The 25,597-nt window shown below is 41.2% G+C and overlaps 1 protein-coding gene across 2 annotated transcripts; it reads right to left on the bottom strand.

The window, feature by feature from the left end:
- Nucleotides 1-1,095: 1,095 nt before the first annotated feature.
- Nucleotides 1,096-25,597, bottom strand: KHDRBS1 (KH RNA binding domain containing, signal transduction associated 1). Of its 2 annotated transcripts, none has more exons than XM_060784147.2 (9): nucleotides 24,917-25,597; nucleotides 13,002-13,126; nucleotides 12,506-12,622; nucleotides 11,236-11,382; nucleotides 10,659-10,792; nucleotides 8,541-8,754; nucleotides 7,520-7,587; nucleotides 7,038-7,096; nucleotides 1,096-2,465 (listed from the first exon to the last, which is right to left on the bottom strand). In XM_060784147.2, exons 1-9 carry the CDS (start codon nucleotides 25,281-25,283, stop codon nucleotides 2,368-2,370), a joined length of 1,329 nt encoding a protein of 442 aa, XP_060640130.1. In that variant the 5' UTR covers nucleotides 25,284-25,597; the 3' UTR covers nucleotides 1,096-2,367. The 2 variants fall into 2 exon arrangements, with proteins under 2 accessions (XP_060640130.1, XP_060640131.1); XM_060784148.2 differs by having other exon boundaries at nucleotides 8,634-8,754.

Below are 25,597 nucleotides of genomic sequence, written 5' to 3'. Positions count from 1 at the left end.
AATAGGTTTTTAGGCTTGTGTGTGTCTTATGAAGTAGCTGCTGCCGCCCACAGACTAAGGACCTCATCACACTAGAGAATGAATGCACGTTAAATCCAGTTGCTGCCTCCTACAGAATTCTGGGGATTGCAGTTAAGGGATGAGCCTTTAACAACCTCACTAAACTACAAACCCTAGAATTCTGCCGGAGGTAGAAACCGGATCTAAAGTGGATTCATTCTCTAGTGAGATGAAGTAGCCTAGCTCAAACTGGCAGCAGTTCAATGAAACCGAACATTTAATGCTGCCCCTCAAAGGCCAACTTCAGCAACAACAGGCTCAAACTTCCAGAAGGTGAAAAATGTATATTTTAATACATTTTGTATTAAAATATATAATTCATTTGGCTTTTATGTATGTGTGTGTGTGTATCTGCACACACGCATATATAAAACAGACTTTAAAAAATTGATTTTAAGCGTCTTTTAAAATACAAGTCATAACACTATGTAACATGATTTTTGTTCCTAGGTTAAATATGTCATTTCCTCATTGATTTTATCATTAAAAATGGAAATAGTTTATCAAACAGCAAACACTTTGTTTTTGTGGTCTGCACAAAATGTTAAAAATGGTACATTAAAAGGTTAGAAATAGCAGCCACAAAAACAAAGTTTCTGGAGTAGAACAACTTCTTTCAAAGTAAGTACCGCACAATTCAACAAGAAATAACACTTTTAAACCAGGAACAATATTTTTTTTTTCAAATTCTGTTACATAGTTTAATACAAAAATAATTTTATTTATTATTGTCTAGAAATTATGTTTTGGTTTTCACATGTATGTACAGCATTGAATTTTGCCACTACTATGTTGGAAGCCGCTTTGAGTCTCCTCAATACAATATTGTATTGTATTGTATTGAGTCTCCTCAGGGGTGAGAAAAGCGGTATATAAATGAAGTAAATAAATATTACCTGCCTCTCCTCTTGGATTGAGGCAAGGCCCAACATAGTTGTGCTTTAGCATTAATTTAAATATACCAAGAAAGGAGAACCTATTTCACTGTTTGACCATTTAAAAATATTATAAAAATGACAAATCATCACATTTACATTGATTAAAAAAGGACTCAACTTTATTGACAAACCGCTGCAGACATCTTGACAATTTTTAAGCTACCTATTTACGGCAGGCTTACACAGGGAGTAGCATTAAACCTTCCAAAAAAACCCCAAATGGGAGCGTACAAACGTTATGTACAAAATCTAAGCTCTCCTTGGTTTTTCAGCTGCAACGTCCCTTTTTAACATAACGCTACTGACACACACATACACACAAATGGCTCAACATTGGAGTTTGGCCAATTTGGAGCCTGGACTGTGTTATTATTATATCCTGCAAACAGTGTTCAGAATCTTCCTTTAAGGGAAAAAAAGAAAGAGAGAGACACAATGCACAGCTAATCATTTAATACTTCCTAATATCAAAAACACTGGGCAATTAGAGCAATATAAAAAAAGAATTACAGAGCAGCTAGATGTCCATTTCTCTTAAAAGGTTTTTCATGCAAAATTAAGCTAAGAACAATTTTTTTCCTGCTGGAAAACACTCCATCTCTTTAGTATCTCAACACTTGGGGCTAGGTTTCAAAACCCACAATGTTACAAACCTAGTTTTTTTTCTTTTGAAAGGGGAGGAAGGGATCATTAATTGAAGGAAAACAACGACATTTAATTTGTTAATAAAACAGAATCTTTTCTATTAACATTTAAACCGAAGATTAATCAAGCAATCTGCTTGTTTAAGGGCAAACGTTTATGGACATTTTGCGCGTACTTTTAAACCTGCTGCAGTCACTAGCATTACATTATGGTTTTAATTCGTTAAAAAGAAGAAGAAATCAATCCTACTTTGGGGTTCTGAGACTACGACTTTTATGGGTGGCCTATAAAACCCGACAAAAAAAATTACTTAAAAAGATTTAACAAAGTTTTAATTTCAGAATGGTTAAGCAAGCATGTCCACTTTAGAAACTAACATTTTTATCGCAACACTTTCTTTTTAAAGGTACAGCCATGTTTATTATGCATCTAAACAGAGAGAAAGAAAAAAAAGCAGTCTACACACTTAAAAACTGAATCCCGTTTCCTAAATCTAACTTATTATTCTTGTTTTTTTTTAAAAAAGTACTACATACAGAAGCCAGAATGCAGGGTCAAGTGGTTCGGGGGGAGGATGGAGGCAGGAGAAAAAGGGAGCCAGAGAAAAATCAGGGAGACAATTACTTGTCTGTCGTGGGCAAAGCAACAGGGATCCGGGGAGATACAAGAATCAGAAACAACGGTTTGCTCGAAAGGGACGCTTCCCCTTCGGCGGAGGCTGCTCTTAGTAGCGTCCGTAGGGGTGCTCCCTGTAGGCCCCTTTCACGGGGCGAGTTGGAGGGGCCTTCAGGGAGGGACGGGTCCCGTTCCAGTCATCTTGACCTGAAGGAGAGGAAAGGAAAAGACCACATTGGTACATGAAGGCCCGAGGGTAAATGCCCAAAATTCCACTTTCTAGGAAGGACTGTGTTGGTCTTCATACTGCATTGACTCAAGTCTCATGTGCTACTGAAGCTATAACGTGCACTTCAGTGCTCAAAACCCTGAAACCAAAGAAATTATTTGCTTCCTAATGTGATGTGCAGTGTAATCTGACCGTTACAGTTGCTGCCTTCTTAGAATTCCTTCTTTAAAGTTCTGTCATTAATCAAAAATCTCAAATAAAGATTTTTTTTAAACTGTCCTATTGACCTCTACTAATCTCAAGATAGGCATATCCATTAAATATTGAAAATTAGAATTCCTTCTTTAAAAATGAAAGTTGAAACCTCAAAGCTTCTAGCAATGGAAAAGAGTAGTGACTACATGCTTGCAATTCTTTCTTTAAACAAAAAAGTGTTAGAATCCCAAAGCTTCTAACAATGGAAAAGAGGAGAGAACTATGCTGTAGAATACGGTGCATCTATGCTGTAGAATGAATAAACACTTACTGTCCTGGTTCAATGCTATGGAATCATAGCATGTAGTTTTAGAACCCGTGGACGACCAGTAGTCTGCAAGAACGAAAATATGGTCTGCGGCCTCACCATTGATATACTATTGTTTCGAAACCACGTGGCAACGAGAGCAACTGGTCTTGCAAAACCCTCTTATAGTGCCGAGGCAACAGGGATGTTAGGAGGGGAGAGGCTGACTATACACGCAAGATTACTACTACCACATCAACTCTAGATTATTAAATATGGTTTCCTGTGGGTGAGCAGATGGCGACTACTGGACTACTGGATGGCATATGTTCTGAATCAGAAACTAGAGCTGATGTGGTCTATGCAATGCAATTTTCTGAATCAGCACCCCAAATAACCTAACCGAATATAAAGTTGACCAAAAACTGATTCGTAACCCTTTTGGTACTAATGTTAGAGTGTGTTCCCTGGTTAAAAAAAGGTTGGGAACCAATGTTTTAGAAGATCTTGAGCCTTCTCTGACAAAGGATGTAGATGTCAAAGGATCACATAGCATTGAGCCATGGCCATTCAATTAAGAGATGTCGTCCGTCAAAGAGGAGCTCCAGCTTCTGCTGAAGCAGCTTCCCCTTTGGCTGAGCACTAAGATCACTATATGATGCGAATCTAATGTACACCCTAATTTTGGCACGGCCATTTAGCCCCAAAAGGTGAGCATTAGATTTGAGTAAACAGGGTCGCTCTGGTGCTGTATGGAAAAAGAAGCATCAATTGCTATACAACAGGCATCCTCAAACTCTGGCCCTCCAGCTGTTTTGGCCTCTAACTCCCAGAATTCCTGACCATAGAACAGCTGACTAGGGCTTCTGGGAGTTGCCTGAGGGCTTCTGGGAGGGCTGCAGTTTGAGGAAGCCTGGTACACCAGAAGTCCTCTAGTTACAGACATCCATCTTACATCCGACTCCAATTTAAGAATGGGGACGAGACAACACGAAGTGAGAGAAACTGATTCCCAGGAAGGGAATATCACTCCTGGAGAAGTTATTATCATAAGGAAAAGGTGTCTCTCCACCGAAGCTTTCTTTGCAATCCTTGTTTTTACGACATGCCAAAGTTTTCAAAACCCAATTATTTCTGGGACAGAAGGTGAGGGGAAATCTTCTGAACAGTGGCACAGACAGTAAAATAAGTGTTACAGGAGTATTTATTCTTCCCTATGCTATCCAAAACTAAAACAAATCTTACTGGCTAGAGTTAGAACTTAAAAATGTACCTCTTCTGACTTACATACAAACTAAAAACAAACCTAGAGAACCTATCTTGTTTGTAACACAGTACTGCATGTATGTATTTTAATAGTGTTCCATTTGATTTCTTAACCCTGTTTACCCCACCTTGGGCCACAAGGAGAGGCAGATAATAAATGTTTTCTTGGGAAGATTTACTCCAAGGAATTGTGCCATTGTCTTCCCTTTAAGACCGAGGGTGACCAGCCCAAAGTTTACCCAGTGGGTTTCAATGGCAAACGAGGAAATTTGAACTTTTGTCTCCTGGCGTTCTGGTCAAAACCATGACACCAACCTGCCATTCAAAGCCCTATCTTTTTTCCTTGTGGAAGGTGGAACATTTGGGCTTTTCTCAAGAACTGACAAGACCCAGGTCTGACTGGTAAGGATCCACACAGAGAAAGTGGTCACTGGTATTCCTCAAAAACAATTTCTAACACTAGGAGGAAGACTAGGGTCAAGATCCTATGTGACTGTGGCAAAGTGTAAGGATTTGCCAGTGTATTTGCACTGTTACTCCCAAAAGGTTATCACGGACCGCTGCAGAGGATCTCTCCTGGCTCAAAGGCATCAATTTGGGGACACTGAGATAGTGGAAGTCTAGCTGGACATTACTATATGGGAGGCCAGCAATGTGCAGCATGGAGGCCCCTGTTATGCGAGGAGATAAGGGAGACCTCTTGTGACAGGTCAGAACGGGTACTTGACGTAGGCATAATCCCTGGCCATGCTAACGTGCATCACTATATGGGTTTCAGTTTAAGCGTTTGGGCAGAAAACCAAAACACAGAAAGGCAAAATTCCTTCCAAGAACAGATGGAAATGGATGCTCTTCATAATCCACCCGCTTTTCCAAAGAGCTACACTTTCAGTTCTGTGTGGCTGGTTCCATAGAAGAAGCCAGTGTCAGAGTAATGAAACTGCAGCATCCCCGCAGGCAAAAGTCTTGGGCTCTGCACTGTTTCCCAGCCATGGCCCGAATGATTTATTTTCGTAATTGTGTCGGCAAGCAAGCAGGCGCCAAAGAAAATTGCTGCAATGGAACTAATTAAGAAATAGCAATGGAGCGCCCGGCGTGGCAGAAAGGAGGCTGGCAACCCCAGCAGCGACAGCAATCCTAAGGAGAGGCAGATGCTGTTTGTGCTCAGAGCCGCCTGAGGAAAAGGGCACCAGGACAGAGTCAAGTGGGGCGACATTTGCAGTTGCCAATTCCTGGGCCTGGAAGGAAAACATCCTCCTTCTAGTTTAAGGTGGGACAACTGGTTCAATCTTATTTTCAATTCCTTGGTAGCTAAATATACTTGCTGTTGCATACTGGGGACATTTATGAATTCTATTACTGTGGCAGTGTGGAATGAAGTATTTATTGGGCACAAAACTTCAGCATCTTCTCGAGGAGAAGGTCAGAGGTGACTTTAGAAAGACAACTTTTCATCCTAGCTAATTTTGAGTTGTGAAAGCTTGCCCATAATATGCTTGCCTAAATTTTGTAAGGTGGAAGAGAATTCTGGGCTTTAGTGTTGTGCAAATTTTGCCTAGTATTTCTACAGGGTCTCAATCCAGATTTATTGAATGACCATTTGTAATAAATAGTAACGCTCTGATTATGGCACAGAAAGCTATGGATCCTGATAATTGCATTTTCCCATAATTGTTTGTTTATTTCTTATTTTAACATTTATATACCGCTCTTTATTTTTAATATGACCAATTAAAATGCTGAATAGAAGAAAAAGATAAGTCAATAAAGACTAATAAAAACTCCAGAGGGTAGCAATCACAAAAATTAATAAGAAAATATCTTGGTAAACAGGTAATTGATAAACAGGCGAGTCTTCCCAAATGTGAGAGTTCGGTTAATTCTAAGAGAGGGACTATCTGAGATGGTGGGAACCAAAACATTACAATAAGCAATCTGGGTACAATAAGGATTCAGCGTCATCTATACGAAGTAAGGCGATTTCTCAGAAAACCTGAGCTGTATAAAGCCTTACAAGAAGTCCTATCAGACTAACAACCAATGCTGATCTTTTTGAACAATGTGTGTTAGGAGGCCGCACCAAGGAATCTGGGCTATTTTAAAAGATTACTCCTGAAAGCATTACATCCCAATTGAGCTAGGAAAGTGAATATATTCTGTGATGTTTTTCAGAAAGCTCACATCACTGGAATCTTGTGCAACTGTATTCAAGTCAGACTTAAGTGAAAATGTACATAAAAGACAGCCTTTTTAAAGCCTTCTTTACCCCTTGCCACTGCAAGCAGATCAAGACCTTTTTCTGCTGGCTAGCATTTGGAGAAGGAGAAGGGGCACGTTTCTGGGGAGGTTGTGGGTGGGATTTTTGGGAGAAATACGTATTTTAAATTGCATTTTATTGTATTTACTGTATTTTAACTGTTGTTAACCTGTATTTTAACTGTAGATTTAAGATGTTTTGAGTCTCCTTGTGGAGAGAAAAAGTGGGGTATAAATAATAATAATAATAATAATAATAATAATAATAGCAACCTAACACACACAGTACTGTCAGCCGGAATCATTGGGTTGCTGTGAGTTGTGAGGATGCCTGCCATCAATGTGGGTGAAATGTCAGGAGAAAATGCTTCTGGGACATGGCCAAACAGCCAGGAAAACTTTGTTTTAATTTTTTTTTGTGTTTGCTTTGTTTTAAATTAATCGAAGTGTGTGCCTGTGAGCCACCTTGAGTCCCTTTGGGTATAAATACAGTAAATAATAATAATAACAGAGAGGACAGACTTACCATATGCCTCATATGATTCTTGAGCCTCACCATGTCGGTAGTCATAATATTCTGTTTCCCTGCAAAACAAGATGGGGCACAGTTATTCCCTGGATGTGAGGAGCCATCTTTCTTTACACAAATGTTATTTAGGCCCATTCTGGCTGTTCTGTGCAACAGCTAGCAATCCCCTGCTATGGACACTGCTCTTCTTTACAATACTCTTCATACACCAAGGAAAGAGGCTGTTCAGACCTGAACACCACTGCAAGCAGTCAGTGAAGACTGCAACAAGAGAGGAACCCACTTCCTCTTGTCCTCTGCTGAGAGGTGGCTGATGCTTCCCATGCACACAGCATGTTGGGTACTGCTGCCCCTTGTCAAATGCACCCCTGGTGCGAAGTCGGCCATCTGACCAAGCTGAAGGTGTTCTACATTTCAAGGGACTTTGCCACCTGGAAAGAAGTGTCTCAATGGAGCCAAAAACAAACAGCAACACTTACTGTTGACCCTGGCTGTAATAACCTTCATAGCCTTCGTAACTTTGCTCTGCATAAGCATCATCATAGCCCTGAAACAGAGAGAGAGAGAGATAGAGAAAGAGTCAGCAATAGCAAAATGGACACGTGCAAGCAGAAGACAACAGTAAAGGGCTGGTCAAGTCCAAATCATGTAAGAGAGGGAAATTATATACAAAACATGCACTGTTTACTGTGGTACAGTTTGGAAAATGGAACCCATTACTGTGCTCTGTTTCTTTCTTTGGCATGTAGTAATGAAAGGCTTCCAGTTTCCCCTTTGTGAAATTCATTTGGGAGAACAAACCGGGATACAAAACAAGGAAAATAGAATTTAGCAAACTTTAATGTCACAGGTTCCATTTTAAGGAAGTCTAATCATATATTCATGATAGGAAGTAAGAGAAGGAAGCATGCCTGGATTGGATGATAATCTTTTAAAACATGAAATAATAAATGCAGATGGACATTCAGAGAAACACAAAGGACGCTGTCATGGTTTCTGCTCTGTTGCTTAATCAGTGGCATTTGTACTATAAGGAAACAGCTTCAATTGAGAGTTCAAAATGGTTTTGTAAGTCAACTCGTATGAGAATGGTATTGAAGCACTGGTCCAACTCTAACAGTTTTCCTGCAACCCATTAGAGCACGAGTTGCACAAGCAGTTTAGCTAAAGCAACAGATAGGGAGACCACTCAGGACAGCTTCTGCTGGGAACTACTTCCTCTATTTTCAGTTCCGTTCGTTCTCAAGTGTCATATAGCAGCCAGGCCCAAAACTGGGAAGAGATTGATGATTAACAGAATTTACTGTATAACAAACAGTGTCAAGAGACGTTTAAATGAAAGATGGTTTCCCTCAGGGATTCTTGGTCAAGGGGTATTGAAGTAGTCTTCTAGTGGGATGTAGGTTTGGCTTTACCTGCATGGCATCCTGCTCTTTTGAATGAAGGGGCTTGGCATGCACTAGATCCCTGAGAACGGGCACAACACTAAAAGTTTCTTACATAATCTTCATAGCTCTCTGGTGCAGGAGGGGGAGGAAGAGGTATTCTCTGAATGCCCGCGGCACGCGCTCTTGGGGCAGGGGCGCCTCTCACCGCTGGTAGTGGGGGCACGCCTCGGGCCACGGATGCTCCTCTGGCGATGGCGCCTCTCACCGGGGCCCCTCGGACCAGGGCTCCACGCGGAGGAGGGGGAGGCGGGCCCACCCCACGGCCCCTGAAAAAGGAAGGAAGGAAGACTCAGGCACAAGGCGTCGTCTTTGCCCACAGAGGTCCCTTTCTACCCCACAGGATGAAAGGACCTACAAGGAAGGGCTAACATCAAGGCCTTGCATCAGAGATCTGTGACAAAAATAAACGGTTTGGGTCCAGGCTATTTGCCTAATTGTATCTCCCTATACAGACCATACCGTGCACTGCGGTCAACAGAGGAGGCCCTCCTCTCAGTCCCACCTCCATCATGAGCTCATTTGGTGGGAACAAGAGAGGGGCCCTTCTCCGTGATAACTCTCCGTATCTGGAACCCCCTCCCTAAAGAAGTAAAAACGGCCCCCACCCTCCTTTCCTTTAAGAAACTTCTAGAAATGCACCTATGCACTTTAGAGTATGGAGAGGAGTTGGACTAAGACACTTTAACTACTTGGAATGCTGGCTAGTTCCATTTGTATTATATGGTTGCCATGTTACATTTCAAATGAACACCAGCGCCAGCCATTTTTAATGTATTTTAAATTGTTTTTAGGGTATTTGTTGTAGTGTTTACTTATGTTTTAGTTAACTATGTCTTGTTGGATTTTGTTTTATTTTTCATTACAATGCTAAATTCTTTGTTGTATTTATTTATTACATTTATATGCTGCCCCTCTCACCCCAAAGGGGACTCAGAGCAGCTTACAAGATATATATACATACAATATATTATGTTATTAGCATAGTACAATATCAGTATTATTATATTGTACTACACTATTCTATTGTAATATTATTAGTAATATTACATGTCTTATATAATATATCATATTAGTATTATATTGCATTACATTATAATACTTTATGTATGTATAATATATTACATTACATTATAAGCACAGGAGACAAGGTGGAACTGTTCCCTGCCCCCCCCCCCCCCCGGCCCAGAGCGGAAGTTGGTGCTTACTGTTATTACGGATGCTTTATTGTGTATTATTTTGAGAAGTTTGTATTCACCAGAGGCATTGCATGCTTGCTTTTGTGTGTGTGTAAACCGCCCTGAGTCCCTGAGAGAGGTGGTCTAGAAATAAAATTTTATTATTATAGTCTGTAAGGGCTTTGTGAAACACAGTCAGAAGGACCACTTAGAACACATATGTCAAACTCAAGGCCTTCAGGGTGAATGTCATTGTTTGTGGCCCTCCTTCAGATACTGGACCAAAACCCCTGTATTCCTCATGATTAAGACACCATGATGAGAGTTGCAATACAGCAGGCATGGGCAAACTAACAAATTGTGGGACTTAAAGTCCACAACACTTGGAGGGCCCAGGTTTGCCCATGCCTGGGATACAAGAACATTTGAAGGCTGTCTTTTTTTCTGTTTAGCCAAGAGACTGGGGTTTGGATTTCAATACAAGGCTTGTGAATATGATAATAATAATAATAATAATAATAATAATAATAATAATAATATATTTCTATACTGTACTATCTCCCAGAAGGGATTTAGGGTGGTGTACAAAAAAAGATCAGCAAACATTCAATGCCTGAGAAACGTAACACAATAAAGCACTTCAAATAATAATTAGACAGACTGACCTTAAAAGGCTCTTGAACCTTTTCCCAACCTCAGAACCACAAGGGCTGTGGGGTTGCAATGCCCATTATTCCCAGACCGTGTGGCAGATAACCAACAATGGTGAGAGCTGTTATTCAATAACCTCTGGGGACCCAAAATGGGTAAAAAACAAAGAGCACTGACCATGATATAATGCTGACCTAGTCCATACATAAAAGAAATGGAAAGATCTAGCAAGTCTCTTTAGCTTCCCCACCTGTCCAAAGGGCCTGAAGCACAAACTTAAAAACTTTTCAAGATGTGACTGTAAAGGTCCAGAGGCCACCTCCAGAGCCCCTCCCATCTGTTACCTGGGGACAGGGGGAGGTGGGGGGAGGGCTCCTCTTCCCCTCACAGGGATCCCACGGCCACGCGTCGGCTCCGGCACCCCATTGAGATAGGACAGCTCCAAAAACTGCTCCTGGCAGATGTCGTCCATCATATCCTAACAGAGACAAGAGAGGTAAATAAGCTCAATGCTCCTTTCAAAACATGACAAGGTCTTCCTTACTGTCAGCAGCTTAGAAGTCATTTTCCCAGAAAGACAACAGCATAACCAGGCTAGTTCTAATAACATTTTGGGGATAACCAGTATGCATTCAGAACTGACTATAAAACTGGAGACAGTGAAAGTGGACAATCTGGCAAAATGTGTGAGGTAAACCTGTGAAATTAGCTCAGTATATTACTGGTGAGAGCGCCCAAGCAATGCTTACAAATGATAATAAATTCTGATTTTCTCAGCAACAGTTTAAGACTGAAATGTATGTGCTAATCATCACCAAAGACACTATTCCACAGACCAACTTTGTAGAACATCACGTACGGAGACCAAATCCTGCTGATTTTATATACTGAACTTAAGAGAAAAGGTAATTAATTATGTACCGGAACAAGGAACTTCTTGACTTCTTCCATGGCATGGGCCATAAGAGCATAAGCCTCGCAGGGTGGTCCAAAGACTTCAATGAAGACATGTAGGTCCATATTCAAGTGAGCATATTTGGGATCACCTCCTTTGCGCAGCTCTTCCTCCTGAAAACAAACATCAACATGGATGGACACTGTTTTTAAAATTCAAACCATCTCAATATTCACATGCAATCCTTTGTTGTTGAACAGTCAGAACAGTATGAGATCACATACCAAGAGTCTTCTGGAATATTTTACCCAGTGTACTAATTAAAAGGAACAGATATTGGAAATACTTTCCTGAATATTAAGGGGGGAGGATTTCATCATTATTTTATCACTGCATGAGTGTTTCGCATCTGTTCCCAATTTAAATGTATGTACTTAGAATCAGCAAATAGGTTTACAGTGGAGCAGAGATCTTGATTCAAGTCCCTCACAAGCTGAATCCATCACAGTCAGAAGGCTCCAACTAACACTAATGAGAACCTGAGGGACTTGTGGTGTTCCCTCAAAACCTTTTTGCATGAGGGCCATGCATCTAGGCTGATTTGTCCTCTGATCCATAGCCTGCGTCTTTGGTAGTCCCAACCTAAGCAAAACCACGGATCAATTGTTGAATAGTCAACGCTTTGGGCTGGGATGCATGTAGAAGCATCCGCCTCTAGCTCATACCAATCACATATTGCCTGAGGGAAGAACGGATACATCTGAGGCCATCCTCTTCAGTTATATGGTATTGATAGTCGCAAATGCCTGCACAGAGCTACTGTCTTAATAATGTGATCAAAGAATGACTCTCAGCTTTGGAGGTAGCCATACTGATGCTGCTTTTGACTCAGGAAGCAAGAAAACAGGACAGCAAGTAGCCGTGACCAAAACTGGGGTTTGGCCATTCAGAGAAATTGCTTGTCCACAAATCCAATGCCATGTAGGATCAAATCCCAAATCTTAAACACTGTTACACAAAACAGCATTCTACTGATCCTGAGGAAGCATGTTTGTGGAAAACATATCAGTTCCGAGACAAGCTTCATATGTAACAATTTCATAAAGCTGAAAGAGGTTCAGAGTTCTCTAAGAGCATGCCTTAAACACATACCAAACACTGAAAATGAAGCAAAGCAACATCCAAGGTTACTAAAAATACATATAGTCTCAAAAAATGGGACAACTGCAATGAGAGAAACATTTGAATGAGTTCTGCAGTGTGACAGTCACTATATTTCCAGGCCACGGTTCCTACCTTTGCCTTGTCTCTCATGGATCCTTTCCCCAGAACAGAGATTTTTGCTCCGGTTTCTTCTTGCAGCCGCTTGATGGTGTTGCCTTGGGGTCCAAGGATCTTTCCAACAAAGTTGAACTAAGAAACAACAAACAAACATGTTTTCCCCCTCATTTCTAGTAACTGGAGTTAACTATTCTTATTGCTGTTGTAGGCCTTTAAGCTATTTCTGAATTATGGAGACTCTATAAGACCCTATCACAGGATTCCCTTGAAAGATCTGTTCAGGCGAGTTTGCCTTTGCCCTCCTCTGAGACTGAGAGACTTTCACAGTAGCAAGAAATATAAAGCAGGGATAGTAAACTTGGGGCTTAGTGGATGTCTTGGACTACATTTCCCAAAATCCCAGCCAATATGACCAAATATGAAGGAACACAGGAACTGTATTTTAATACATCTGCATATCTCTCATATATTGCCATTTTACATGAGTTGCTAGGGATGAATTGAGCCTTACCTTGGGATACTGCTTGACTGGAATCAGAACCCGTTCCTTCAGCTTCATGTTTTTATGGGAAAACAGATCCAGGTAGGTCTCTTCCTCATCCTTCTTTGATTCGCCCTTTTGGATCTTGTCAATTTCTAAACAAGACAAAACATATTTCAATTGCAAACAAGGATTTGTTCTCTCTCTTTTTTTTTTACGTAAGCAGGAGCAGTGATGGATGAAGCCAAGAGCAAGCAGATCGAGACTTGCTGTACTGCCTCTACCTCAAGGCTCAAAAAACAAATTCCATTTAGTTTTTAAGGCAACTAAAACAATAGGCCAGCAAAATAAAGGCACCCCAAATACACACATATACACACACACAACCACTAGTCTGACTCATTGTATTTTCTATTTTCCTAATGAATAAATAGGGACAACAAATAGGGATAAAACCCATTGTACAAATAGTGACTGCACAGAATTACAGAAATAATAAAATTGGGAGACATGATAGGTATTCAGATAATAGCCCATTTTCTAGTACATTTCCATAAAATGTATGGTTGCTAGAACACAACTATCCCACTAAGGATTTGTAGGACTTCAGACATTTCTGGAAAAGCTGCCAAGTAAAGAAATAAAGGACAGAAGCAGTATCAGCCTCCTGGTACGACATGTAGCAAGATTACTTCCATTATAAGGTTGCAGTCTTCCTTAGACCTTTACGCTATATACTGCTATATACAGCAGCCATTTTGGAACCATTTCAGTATGTCATAGATATTTAATCTATGCTTAATCTGGAATCTATCTGGAATCTGGAATCTATTCAGTTTTGCATTCTGCAAATCAAGACCAGCACATTTATATGCTTTGCCGTAAATATGATCTGAAGTCCAAACATTTATCAAAACTCTCTCTAGAATACTAGCCCCTCTTGCTTTGCTGGAATGCCAGATGGACATTCCTGGTGCAAGGCTACTCCACAATAAGGTCTTTTCTGGTTGGTTTTTCTGAGGAAAGGGGGTTATTTTTGGAGTAGGGTGGTCCTGTTCTGATGTCCAGGACTTGAACATGCATGCCTTGGCACCAGCAGCAATTTCAAGAATTTAACAGACAAGCTCACAATCTGCCACTGCAAACATTGGGCTGTCCTCCAAGCTCCAAAGATTTCTGTGTGCATGTCTGGGTGAAACTTAAGAACGGCAAGCTGGTAGCAATGTATTTCGCTGGAGAGCTTTTTCAACTTTAGTCTAGAGTGATGTTTCTGAGGATAGAAGAACAAGAATGCAAAACTTGCAGAAAGTTTTAAAAGAACCTATTCAGTAATGATAGAACAAAAGAGGGTCTGGAAGTAAAAATATTAGGAGTCATAAAAAGGTTTGAACCTGCTACAAGTCGCCTCTGAGCTGAGAGGGGCAGTATATAGAATCATAGAATCAAAGAGTTGGAAGAGACCTCATGGGCCATCCAGTCCAACCCCCTGCCAAGAAGCAGGAATATTGCATTCAAAGCACCCCTGACAGATGACCATCCAGCCTCTGTTTAAAAGCTTCCAAAGAAGGAGCCTCCACCACACTCCGGGGCAGAGAGTTCCACTGCTGAACGGCTCTCACAGTCAGGAAGTTCTTCCTCATGTTCAGATGGAATCTCCTTTCTTGTGGTTTGAAGCCATTGTTCCGCGTCCTAGTCTCCAGGGAAGCAGAAAACAAGCTTGCTCCCTCCTCCCTGTAGCTTCCTTTCACATATTTATACATGGCTATCATATCTGCTCTCCGTCTTCTCTTCTTCAGGCTAAACATGCCCAGCTCCTTAAGCCGCTCCTCATAGGGCTTGTTCTCCAGACCCTTGATCATTTTAGTCGCCCTCCTCTGGACAAATTCAAGCTTGTCAATATCTCTCTTGAATTGTGGTGCCCAGAATTGGGCACAATATAAATATAGTAAATAAATAAATAAATAAGTAGAATTGGAAGAAGCATTCCCAACCAAGGTTTTTTTTAAAAAAAAAAATAAGCAAAATTAAAGTAGACCTTGATCTGAAAATTTCCCTTATTAAAATGACCTTGAACAGACCTTTTACTGGAGTCGGGATCTTGAATATGAAATTGATTTTTATAAAACTCAGTGAAGCATGTTGAATTTTTCTGGGTTTTCTTTTGGCACACACTATCAAGGTTTTAAAAGCACAGCCTATTAAGAGAATTACTCAAGCACAGAAACCAATTTATTCTGCTAAAAGCTACATATTTTGGGGGATGGATGGGGAGACTGCCTTCTGCAAGAGCTGGACCTACATGCAGCCAGACAGATATAGCCAGGTAAATTCTATTCTAAGAGGAAGCCAAGCCTTGCTGTTGTGTTCTGACCTCAGAATCTTCAGAATGAACAATCTGTGTAAGGGAGATTAACTGATGTTGTTAACAGCCTCAGGACCTTGGGTTGGGGCAACATGGAGGGTTGACTCTAAACGCAATCTTATTCCTTCACAGATGTGCATAAGCAGGCATGAACAAACTTCCCACAGGAAGAAGTCATCCCTTCATAGACTCATAGTTGGCTGAGACCACATGGGCCATCTAGTCCAAACCCATGATGCCATGCGGGAAAAGTACAATCAAAGCCTTCCTGACAGATGGTCATCCAGCCTCCAAGGAAAAAGCCTCCACCGGACTCCAAGGCAAAGAATTCTAATGTTGAACAACTCTTCATATGATCACGAAGTTCTTCATATGGTTCAGGTGGGATGTCATTTGAACCCATGGCTCCATTGAGTCCTAGTCTCAAGGGCTACAGAAAACATGCCTGCTCCTTAGGACAGCCTTTAAGCTATTTAAACATGGCAATTATGTCTCCTCATCCTTCTCTTCTGCAGGCTAAACAGACCCAGCTCTTTAAGCCACTCCTCAGAGGGAATATTTGTGGTTTTCAGACCTTTGATCCTTAAATGGCACTCTTTTTCTGGACCCCTTTCAGCTTAGAGTCAATATCTCCCTTATATTGTGGGGTCCAGATAATTCCCTTGATCTAGACACTATACGCTTTCAGTTGTTGCATCACACTGTTGACACATGTTCAACTTGTTCACTAAGACTCCAAGATCTTTTCCACATGGAATCCTGTTGTCAAGCCAATCCTCTGGAGAATCCTACATTTCCCCTTTCATTTTGTTGGTTTTTGCCAATTGGCTCTCTAATGGAGAGTCAGGCCTTTCTGCTCTTCTTCAATGAGCCTGCTCAGAAATCACCCAGAGTGACTCAAAAGAGAGATTTCTGGGCAGTGTGATTGGACAAGGACCTTCAAGAGCACTCCTGGGACTTTTCTAGGCTGAAATGCTACTTTTAGGAGGAGGCTTCTCTTGCTGCTGAAGCTGACCAAGGAGCAATTGCCCTGACTGGGGAGGCGAAAGGATTTACTCAAGGGTCAAGTTCTACATGACTCACAGTGGTTGTTGTAGTAGCAGTGGAAATAGCAGCTGGCAGGAACTCCAAACATGACACGTTTTTCTGTTTAGGACCACTGCCTTGCCACCTACCTATAGATACACTTTGCATATAGTTAGCTTATATCAAGTGCCACTTCCCAGTGTGAAGACAGCAGAACCAGTGTGATCCTCACTTCATACTGCTTGCAATGCACACCTTTTGTCACCGAAGATGTCTGTTTCTGTTAGAACTTGTGAGGTATCTCAATCAGTACATTTTTAGGATCAACAAAAACTCGAAGGAGCTTGTGTCAGGAGTCCCATTGGGAAGGAAAGCTCAGCTTTGCTATCAGTTTCTGCAGATAAAATAAAGTTTCTTTTTGTCTTCAACTCATGTACAAAACCATAAAAAGCATTGGGAATGCAATGGTCACAGAAGCAAATGGGTTAAAAAAGGAGGAAAATACTCTGCCAAGGAACTGTTTGGCAGAAATAACAAAATGTTCAGTATTACGTTTCAACGCCTACTCACAGACCCAGCATTTTGCTAATAAATGGGGACAAAACAGCATTCTCTCAATGTGAGTCGGCTAGATTGTGCCTCCCTTGTATGACTACACCGACAAGGCTCTGGAAAGGCATTCATAATGCCGCTGGAGGAAAAAAGATGGCCAGAGGGCAGTGCTAATTAAAGAATTAATGGGTATGTGCTAGATTGCCAAATGCTCGCAGGCAGTCATGAATGGTGTCAGGAAAATGCAACTGGTTTATGCTTATAGGACAGAACTGGGGAACTTGCTGATTTCCAGATGCTGAGAAAAGGCTATCCCATTTTTCAGCAAGACTGATGGGCCTCCATGGGAATTCTGAGCCCAGCAACATTTGGAGGACCATAGCTTCTTGCCTCTGTTTTTGGGAGTAACTTAGCTAGAAGAGTGCATTGGTTCCATTCGTGTACTCAAAAAAATTATATTTTATTGCTAGGAATTCAAGAAAAGCATTGTCCAGTTGTGGATTTTAGGCTTTTCTTTCCTTCTTTTATGGAGTATGAGATACACCTTTTAGAAACAGCCTGTTTGGTTGTTCAGGATGGAGAGCCTTTCAAAAACCACTGGAAGAGTGTGTTCCATCTGCTGGGACATCTATTCTTGCATTGATATCAGATTATCAGAAGTAACAGAAATGATCACAAAGAAACACAGTAGTGTTAAAGTTGATTTCTATGTCTTTGGCTACATTCAATTTTGGTCCTAACTAGAATAAGCCCTTGGAACTGAAGAGCCTGTAAAGTCAAAACAGTTATTAGCCTCTGATTTAAAGGGCATCCTCCTTTAACTGGAATTAATGCATCCATATAGTTGACTAATTTGTCTGATGGAAGGCCTTAAACCAATCATTTGTTGTGGCCATTGTTGCAAGAAAACAGAAACAGAGGGCCAAGGAAATAATATATTCTTGTGAGATATAGACAACCTGTATTCATAAATGCTTTGTGAAATCATGGCAGGGCTTGAAGGGCTTTTTTATATGCCCATGGTTTGGAGTTTTTTTTTTCTGGAGGGGGCTTAAAAGGTTTTTCTGCAAATTGTTGGTGGATTTTACTATTTCAAACTCTCTGGCACTTTGATTGCAAAGATCCCCCACTAATAGAGCCTAGGCACTTGTATAAAACTATAATATGAAGCTTCTCAACTGTAGAAATGCAAAACAAAGAAAAGGGCCTGTCATCCTGCCAGGTTAAAATGGGTTTGAGAAGTAAAGACATTCGCCTGAATTGAACGACCTCTGCTTTGTAAATCTGACGAATCCTTACATCAAGGACCATCCCCGTCTTAGACACCAGTCCAAACTTCAGTCTTTCCTTTTGTTCTAAATTCTGCCTAGTTATTTCCAGGCAATTGGCTTTACTCGATATAGGAAGAGGTTGAAAGCGCAGCAGCTGCAATGTGGCGATTAGACACGTCAAGACCAAGATGGGGAAGGAGGGTGAAAGCTAGACAAAGGCTGCTTCCAGTCTTAGTAGTTCCCAGGGAAGCATGAAAGAAAGGCCAATGGAGACACACATAACAATGAACAAGAGGTGGATTACAAAGCCCTCAGTCTCTGCAGGAAAGAGGAGAGACAGAAGCCAAGTCTGTTTTCCAAACCTCCACTCTTGGAATAAAATAGAAAGGAATAGACGCAATGCTTTGGGGGAACTCCCCGACCTAATTCAATTCCACCTTCGATCACGGATATTTCTATACCTGCTACCACCTAATAAGGGAAAATAATGTAATTCATACATTTTTTCAGAACAGATAGACTAGCATCGTGGCTACTTTAATCAGTAAAAGGCTGATGTTGAAGCTCCACAGAAGGGAAGCAAAGGATTGTGGCATTTTCTTTTTTTATGTGCAAATGCAAAGCAATAGCTTTGGAAATTACAATACGCCTACAGCCTTGAGCCATGTATATGCATCCAACAGAAAGAAGACTGGAATTCACAAAGGGGGATGGGGGAAGGGCCCAGCATGTGACTATTCAGGGGGCAGGATCGTACCCCCTCCTTGTCTTTCACATTCAAGGGGAAAAGGTGGAAGAGAAGTGGCTTGGTTTTTCTACTAAAGAAATGTAGAATCTGTGGCTCATTCAACCTATATAATGTCTCAATCTAGCTCATACAAGGTCAGGGAATCAGCCCAAGCCTTTTCTGTGGTGGCCCCTCGGCTATGGAACGCCCTCCCTAAAGAGATTAGATTGGCTCCCTCGCTCTTAACGTTTCAGAAACAAGTTAAGACATGGTTATATGAGCAAGTGTTTACAAATGCAGAGTAACTGACATAGGAAATGCAATCACTTGACAATGGAACTTGGACGTTATTTAACTAGGAGACGCTGATGATAATTATGTTGGTTTGTATTGCTTCTATTGTGGTTTTATACTGTTTTAATGTTTAATATGTATTTTGTTGTTATGTGTACTGACTTGTTGTAAACCACCTTGAATCGCCGATAAGGCTGAAAAAGGTGGTATACAAGCATAGAAAATAAATAAATAAAGCTATATACTCCAACATCTGGTTTTGAATCAGAATGGGTCAGAATTCCATAAGAGGATACAGTCCAGCACCCCAAGCCAGTTCTCCAGCCTAGTACAGAATCCAAGAAACAAAGGATATCTTTGTTTACTTGCAACCACCCGTAACATCTAGAGAAGCACTATCAGCATGATGCCAACCTCTAGAGTAATAGAAGTGATACATGCCAGATTCTCCTTCCATTCTACTATTAAATAAAAAAGGGCTATGAATTCGACACCTCAGTGATCACTTTAGTCATCCAGTTGATAGATTTCACTCCCACACAATCAAAGAGGTTGCAATCACAATAGCTATTATTGACAGAACTTCAAACACTATCCTTTTCAATGCAATCATGCATCAAGCTGCAAACAGAAAAATCAAGGGATTAACCCGATATTTCAGACCCATTTGGAAGCCAAAATTGGCTTCTAAATTGCTGGACCCATTTGGGACACCGGTGTATCCTGGGTGAAAAAGCAGCATTTGCCTCTGGATAATGTGTGCAAGTATGGCCCTTAGAATGGTAGACATGGTCAATGTGGCTGGAAATTGGTTTTTAAGGCCTATGAAACTATCTTCTGCTACTATACTGTGGTTAATTGCAAGGAGGTGGGAAGGGAGAGAAAGGAGTCATGGCTGCCTTTCTGGGATATACCTTGCCTGCTGCTTTTAGAAGACTATGACGAGTGGGGCATAATTCAGTTAATTCAGCAGCAATGATTGTAGATGATTTAGCTCTGTGAGCAAATCCAAGGTCTTAGGTTCAATCCTCAGGACGTCTAAATAAATAAGCATGGGAAAACGTCTTGATTCCCTTGAAATCATTACTGGCTGGTTCTTTTAAAACTGGTTGAAGGCAGACAGTGGCAGACCCAACTAACACAGTCTCCAGAAGGTGGAGCAGAGGCAAATGCAAAGGGCCATTTTTCTGATTACTATTCCCAGACTCCTCCCCAATTAATAGGCAACCATGGATACTATGGCTTTTTAGACTGTGATCCCAAGAATCCTTCAGTCAACACTGCAAGTGACTCTGCCCCTATCCAACACATGAACTAGAAATACCATAAATGTGCCAAACTTTCTGTCTTAATCATGATGTAGAAAAGAAACACACTAGAGAGGGCTAAGTATGTGAGAAGACACTGTACAGTCTAAGAATACAACTTCTTGGGTTGCACTTGGAGCATCCCTTATTACCCGGAATTCCAAAAACGGAAAGACTCCAAAATCCCAAACTGTCTAGTTGGGTGGCTGAGATGGTGACACATTTGCTTTGGGATGATTACACGTACACCAGCTTTGCTTCATGCACACAATTATTAAAAGTATTGTGTATATAATTTTGTTTAAGCTATGAGTGTATGGTGTATACAAAACATTAATGAATTTAGTGCTTAGGTGGTTGGTGGCAGCCTCTGGACTCTTGAACCCCCCCCCCCCCCCCGGTCCTTCCACTGCCTTTTATTCAGGAAATTTTTAAGAATGGGACAGGGGCATTTTAATTGTTTTTAACAGCTCAAAACTCATTCATTATTATATGATTGCAACTAAATTGTTTTAACAATTAATATTTATATTCTGTAGCAGTTGTGAGCCGGTTTGGATTCCTGACATTAAAACTGGGGTAAAAATAAATGTAATAATAATTTCAACAGCAGCAACCATAGACTTAGGTCCCATCTCCTTGATATTTCATGATGAACATGCAAATATCCTGACGGCAGGCTAAACCTTTTTATTCAGAGAGGCTTAAAAAAAAAGAAAAACATTAAGAGGTGGGGTCCTGCTGTAGAGTATTGGATTGTTGTAATTGTTTCAAATATTTTTGATTGGCTTGTATGTTTAAGCCCCTTCGTGTCGCAATTGAGAGAAAAAACTGGGACATAAATAATAATATATCAAAATCTTAAAAGAACATAATATTTCAGGCCCCAAACAAAATGTGTTACAAGATAACTCTCCAGCAAGGACAAAGTTTTTGCAGTTTAATAACCTTTTCTTATGATAGAATCAATTAGAAAATGACATTTATAACCCAGGGACAAAAATCGTGTTACCCAATGTTATAATAGTAACAATAATCCAAAAAGTATAAAGCACTTAAGGGCCAATCATTGCTTATATATATCATAAATAATCCTAATAATAATCCCAAAAGTATGAAACACTTCCGGGCCAATCACTGTGTATATATCATACTATAAATATGAACCATCCCTATGAACCATCTAAGAGTTTAAGATCGTCTGGGGAGGCCCTGCTCTTGGTCCCGCCTTCTTCGCAGGTGTGACTGGTGGGGGCGAGACAGGGCCTTCTTAGTGGTGGCCCCTCAGTTGTGGAACACACTCCCCAGGGATATTAGATCAGCCCCTCCCTCTTGACCGTCTGGTAAAAAGTGAAAATGTGGTCAATCATGACATATGTATCATATAATAAATGGGAACATGGGATATGGACTTTTCGATGGCTGCTTCTAGGCTGCGGAACTCCTTCCAAAGAGAAACAAGAATGGCCCCATCCCTACTGGCCTTCCTTCCACAAGCAGGTCAACACCTTCCTCTGCCAATAGACTTTTGGGGAAGGGTAAGGAAAGGCATTTATTTTATTTTATTTATTTTTATTTTAGCAGACTTCAAGAAAAATCTGAAAACCTGGCTTTTTCAATGTGCCTTTGAAGAGTGACCCTCCACACCAATTGCCCCATTTATAGTGTTCCCCCCCCTATGACACACTTTTCCCCATACTAAACTGAAAGCCTGTCCCCACTGTTCCATTTTCTTGCCCCTCCTCATTTGCATATCTCCTACTTCTACCTCACCCAGGGTTTTATCATGTTATCGTGTCCATTTGGCCTGCCCATCCTATCTGATTTTATATTGTGTGAATGTGTTTTACTATTTCATTTTGGTATTGTAATTTATTTTATATTATTTTTAATGTATTTGTTTTGTATTTGTAATTTACTGTGTTGGATTGTATTTTTAGAAGGGCTCGTCCTCATGTTAGCTGCCCCGAGTCCCCATTGGAGAGATGGTGGCAGAGTAAAAATAAAGATATAATGATGATGATGATGATGATTATTATTATTATTATTGGGGGGGGGGATATGAGTTTGAAAGGTCATTTTAATGTATTTGCTGTATTTAATTCTTTTTCTACAGCACTGTTATTATAAAATTGTTTTTCAACTTTTGTATTGCTCTTTTTAAATTGTAGTGTGGACAGACGTTGGCTGCCTTAAGTCCACATGGGAAGAAAGGCAGGTTATAAATAAAGATGATGATAATAAATAATCCCCATTTTAAAACTTTATTGTTTACCCCACTCCCACTCTCTGTCCTTTCCCCTTGTACATACTTTTTGTTCAGTAAGCTACAGAAATTACATTTGAAAAATCAGTCTTAATCTCATTTTTTCCACTCCACATCTTCATACATTTGCTAAGTAATTCCTAACTGGACCCCACATAACTTTAATTATTATAACATTTTCTATTTTATCCATATTATTTAATTTGCAATTTGTTGTTTCTGCATTTAGCATATTAACTATATAATTATACCAATTTGTCAGAGTCCATTTTGTTTTCTTTTCAACCCCTCACTAAAACAATTAGAGCACATGCTATTAATTTGTCAACCAACCTTTCCTTTTGCAAATTATAAACTCCTGCTATTCTTGCATGTAATAAAAGCTATTCCACACAGGGAAGAGGGTGGGGGCTGCTCTTATATCTTTCCAAAGTTTTGGTACCGAACTCGAGAATGTGCCATCTCTAGCCAATTTTAAGTGGCGGCTGTCCATGAGCTGAATGGAGAGGAGTATTTCATTACTCGATCTTAATAATCAACCCACCTTGTATAGTAGTACACAATGTCTCAAGTATCCTGGACAGAAAGCATGTAGGCCTGTATAAGTTGAAACCAGCACCTTAAATTGGGCCCAGAAGGCAACTGGGAGCCAGTGGAGCTATCTCAGCAGGGGGGTGGTCTGCTCCGCAGAGTTAGCTCCAACTACTTTGGACCAATTGCAGTTTACGGACACTTTTTAAGGGCAGTCCCACGTAGCGCATGTTGCAGTAGTCCAAATGAGGCATAATCAGTGCATGGCCACTGTGGCCAAGTCAGATTTCTCCAGAAATAGGTGCAGCTGGTGCACAAGTTTTAATTGTGCAAAGTTAACCTGGGCTATTATTTAATCAGTTGGGAGCTGCTCAATATATACAATATAATAATATATAGAAGTAATAATATTGTAATATACTATATATACGATGTTGTAATATAATATATATTATATACACTACAACTGAATATATAATGCAACATATTATATAATACTGATAATATAATATACCGGCGTTATATTATATGTGCTGTGGTATAATAGCACAGTACAATATAATCATAACAATATACGAATTATATACTATATAATATTACTAATTATAACATTTCTAATTATCTATATAAATAAAAATGTAATGTTCTTTTGTGGTATTCACAGAACTCAAAAACCACTGGGGCAATTGGCACCAAATTTGGAAACAAGACACTTAGCAACCCAATGTATGTCCTTCACTCAAAAAAAATTGATTTTGTCATTTAGGAGTTGTAGTTGCTGGGATTTATAGTTCACCAACAATCAGAGAGCATTCTGAACCCCACCAACCATGGAATTGAACCAAACTCGGCACACAGTTCTCCCATGACCAACAAAATACTGGGTTTGGTGGGCAGTGTCCTTTGGTTTTGGAGTTGTAGTTCACCTACACCCAGAGAGCACTGTGGACTCAAACAATGACGGATCTGGACCAAACTCTACACAAATACTCAATATGCCCAAATGTGAACACTGGTGGAGTTTGGGGAAAATAGAATCTTAACATTTGGGAGTTGTAGTTGCTGGGATTGGTAGTTCACCTACAATCACAGAGCATTCTGAACCCCACCAACGATACAATTGGGCCAAACCTCCCACACAGAACCGCCATGACCACCAGAGTGGGCCACAGCAACACGTGGCAGGGGACGGCTAGTACAACATAAAATATACAAATATGCAATAATATGTATTATAAGTAGTTTGTATGTATTTTATCTTTTGTAATTTAGCTGTAATTCGCCTAGAGCATTCAAGGATGGAGGGCGATTAATAAGTTATTAAATGATGATGATTATTATTACTAATAAGATAATTAGTAATATTATAATTAGAAATGTTATATAAAGATTGTGATGTTTTGAATTGTGAGCCGCTTTGAGTCTCCCTATGGAGAGATAAAGTGGATATAAATATAAATAATAAATAAATATTATTTCAATTGGCGACTATTATTTGAAGATTGAACATTTTCCTAATTTCTCCTTAGCTCATTCAATCCTGGAAACCATTCGAGCTCTCCCAATGGGCCTGAGGCCCCGTCCCTTTGTCCTCGGCGCCCTTCCTTACCGGCCTGTAGGAGCTGCATGGCGTGCGTGAAGGAGGGGTCGAGGCTGTCCTTCTCGGCCAGCAGCTGCGGCAGGAACTTGCTCTCGGCCTCGTCCTTGGCGGCTGAGGAGGCGGCGCCGCCCCCGGTGCCGGGCAGGAGAGGCATGGGCCCGCTCCCAGTCCCGGGCGGGAGCAGCGGGGGCGGCTGCGTGGACCCGCGGAGCCCCCCGCCGCCTCGGGGAGGCCTGCGCGGAGAGGAGCCGGCGGAGGCTGCCTGCGGGGACTGGAGACGCCCCGGGCCCGAGGCGGAAGCGGCCGTGGAAGAGGCCGGGCCCGAGCCGCGGCCTAAGCGGGGGACAGGCCCCGCCAGGTCCTCGCGGCGCTGCATCCGCGGCGGAAAGAGCGGCACGGGAGCTTGAGGAAACAGGGTTGCCACGGGGACCGAGCAAGGCAGGCAGGAAGCGGAAGGAACGGCAAACCGAGGCTGGCCTCCGCTTCAGACTAGGCCTCTCTGGCGCTTGCGTCTTTCTCCTTGCCTGCCTCGCGCCGCCAACACCAACCGTCGCCTCGCGTCGAGTCCAAACTGCGCCTGTGCGGGAGTTGCTGCGCCTGCGCGGTTCCTCTCTCTCCGCCTCCTTCGCAGAAATGGCGGGCGGGATGAGGCGCGCACGCGTTGTCCCCTCTTGTCTCCTTTCCTCGCGG

Source organism: Anolis sagrei, chromosome X (genome assembly GCF_037176765.1).
Source record: "Anolis sagrei isolate rAnoSag1 chromosome X, rAnoSag1.mat, whole genome shotgun sequence".
NCBI lineage: Eukaryota > Metazoa > Chordata > Lepidosauria > Squamata > Dactyloidae > Anolis > Anolis sagrei.
Note: the sequence above shows the minus strand (reverse complement) of the source record. Positions and strands in the feature narration are given on the sequence as shown.

Excerpts from the sequence above, each read along its gene's own strand:
- KHDRBS1 (XM_060784147.2), bottom strand. The coding sequence starts at position 25,283 with ATGCAGCGCCGCGAGGACCTGGCGGGGCCTGTCCCCCGCTTAGGCCGC. Across the intron at positions 13,127-24,916 it reads CATGCAGCTCCTACAGGCCG|AAATTGACAAGATCCAAAAG; the intron begins GTAAGGAAGGGC and ends TGTCTTGTTTAG. Across the intron at positions 2,466-7,037 it reads AGAATCATATGAGGCATATG|GTCAAGATGACTGGAACGGG; the intron begins GTAAGTCTGTCC and ends CCTCTCCTTCAG.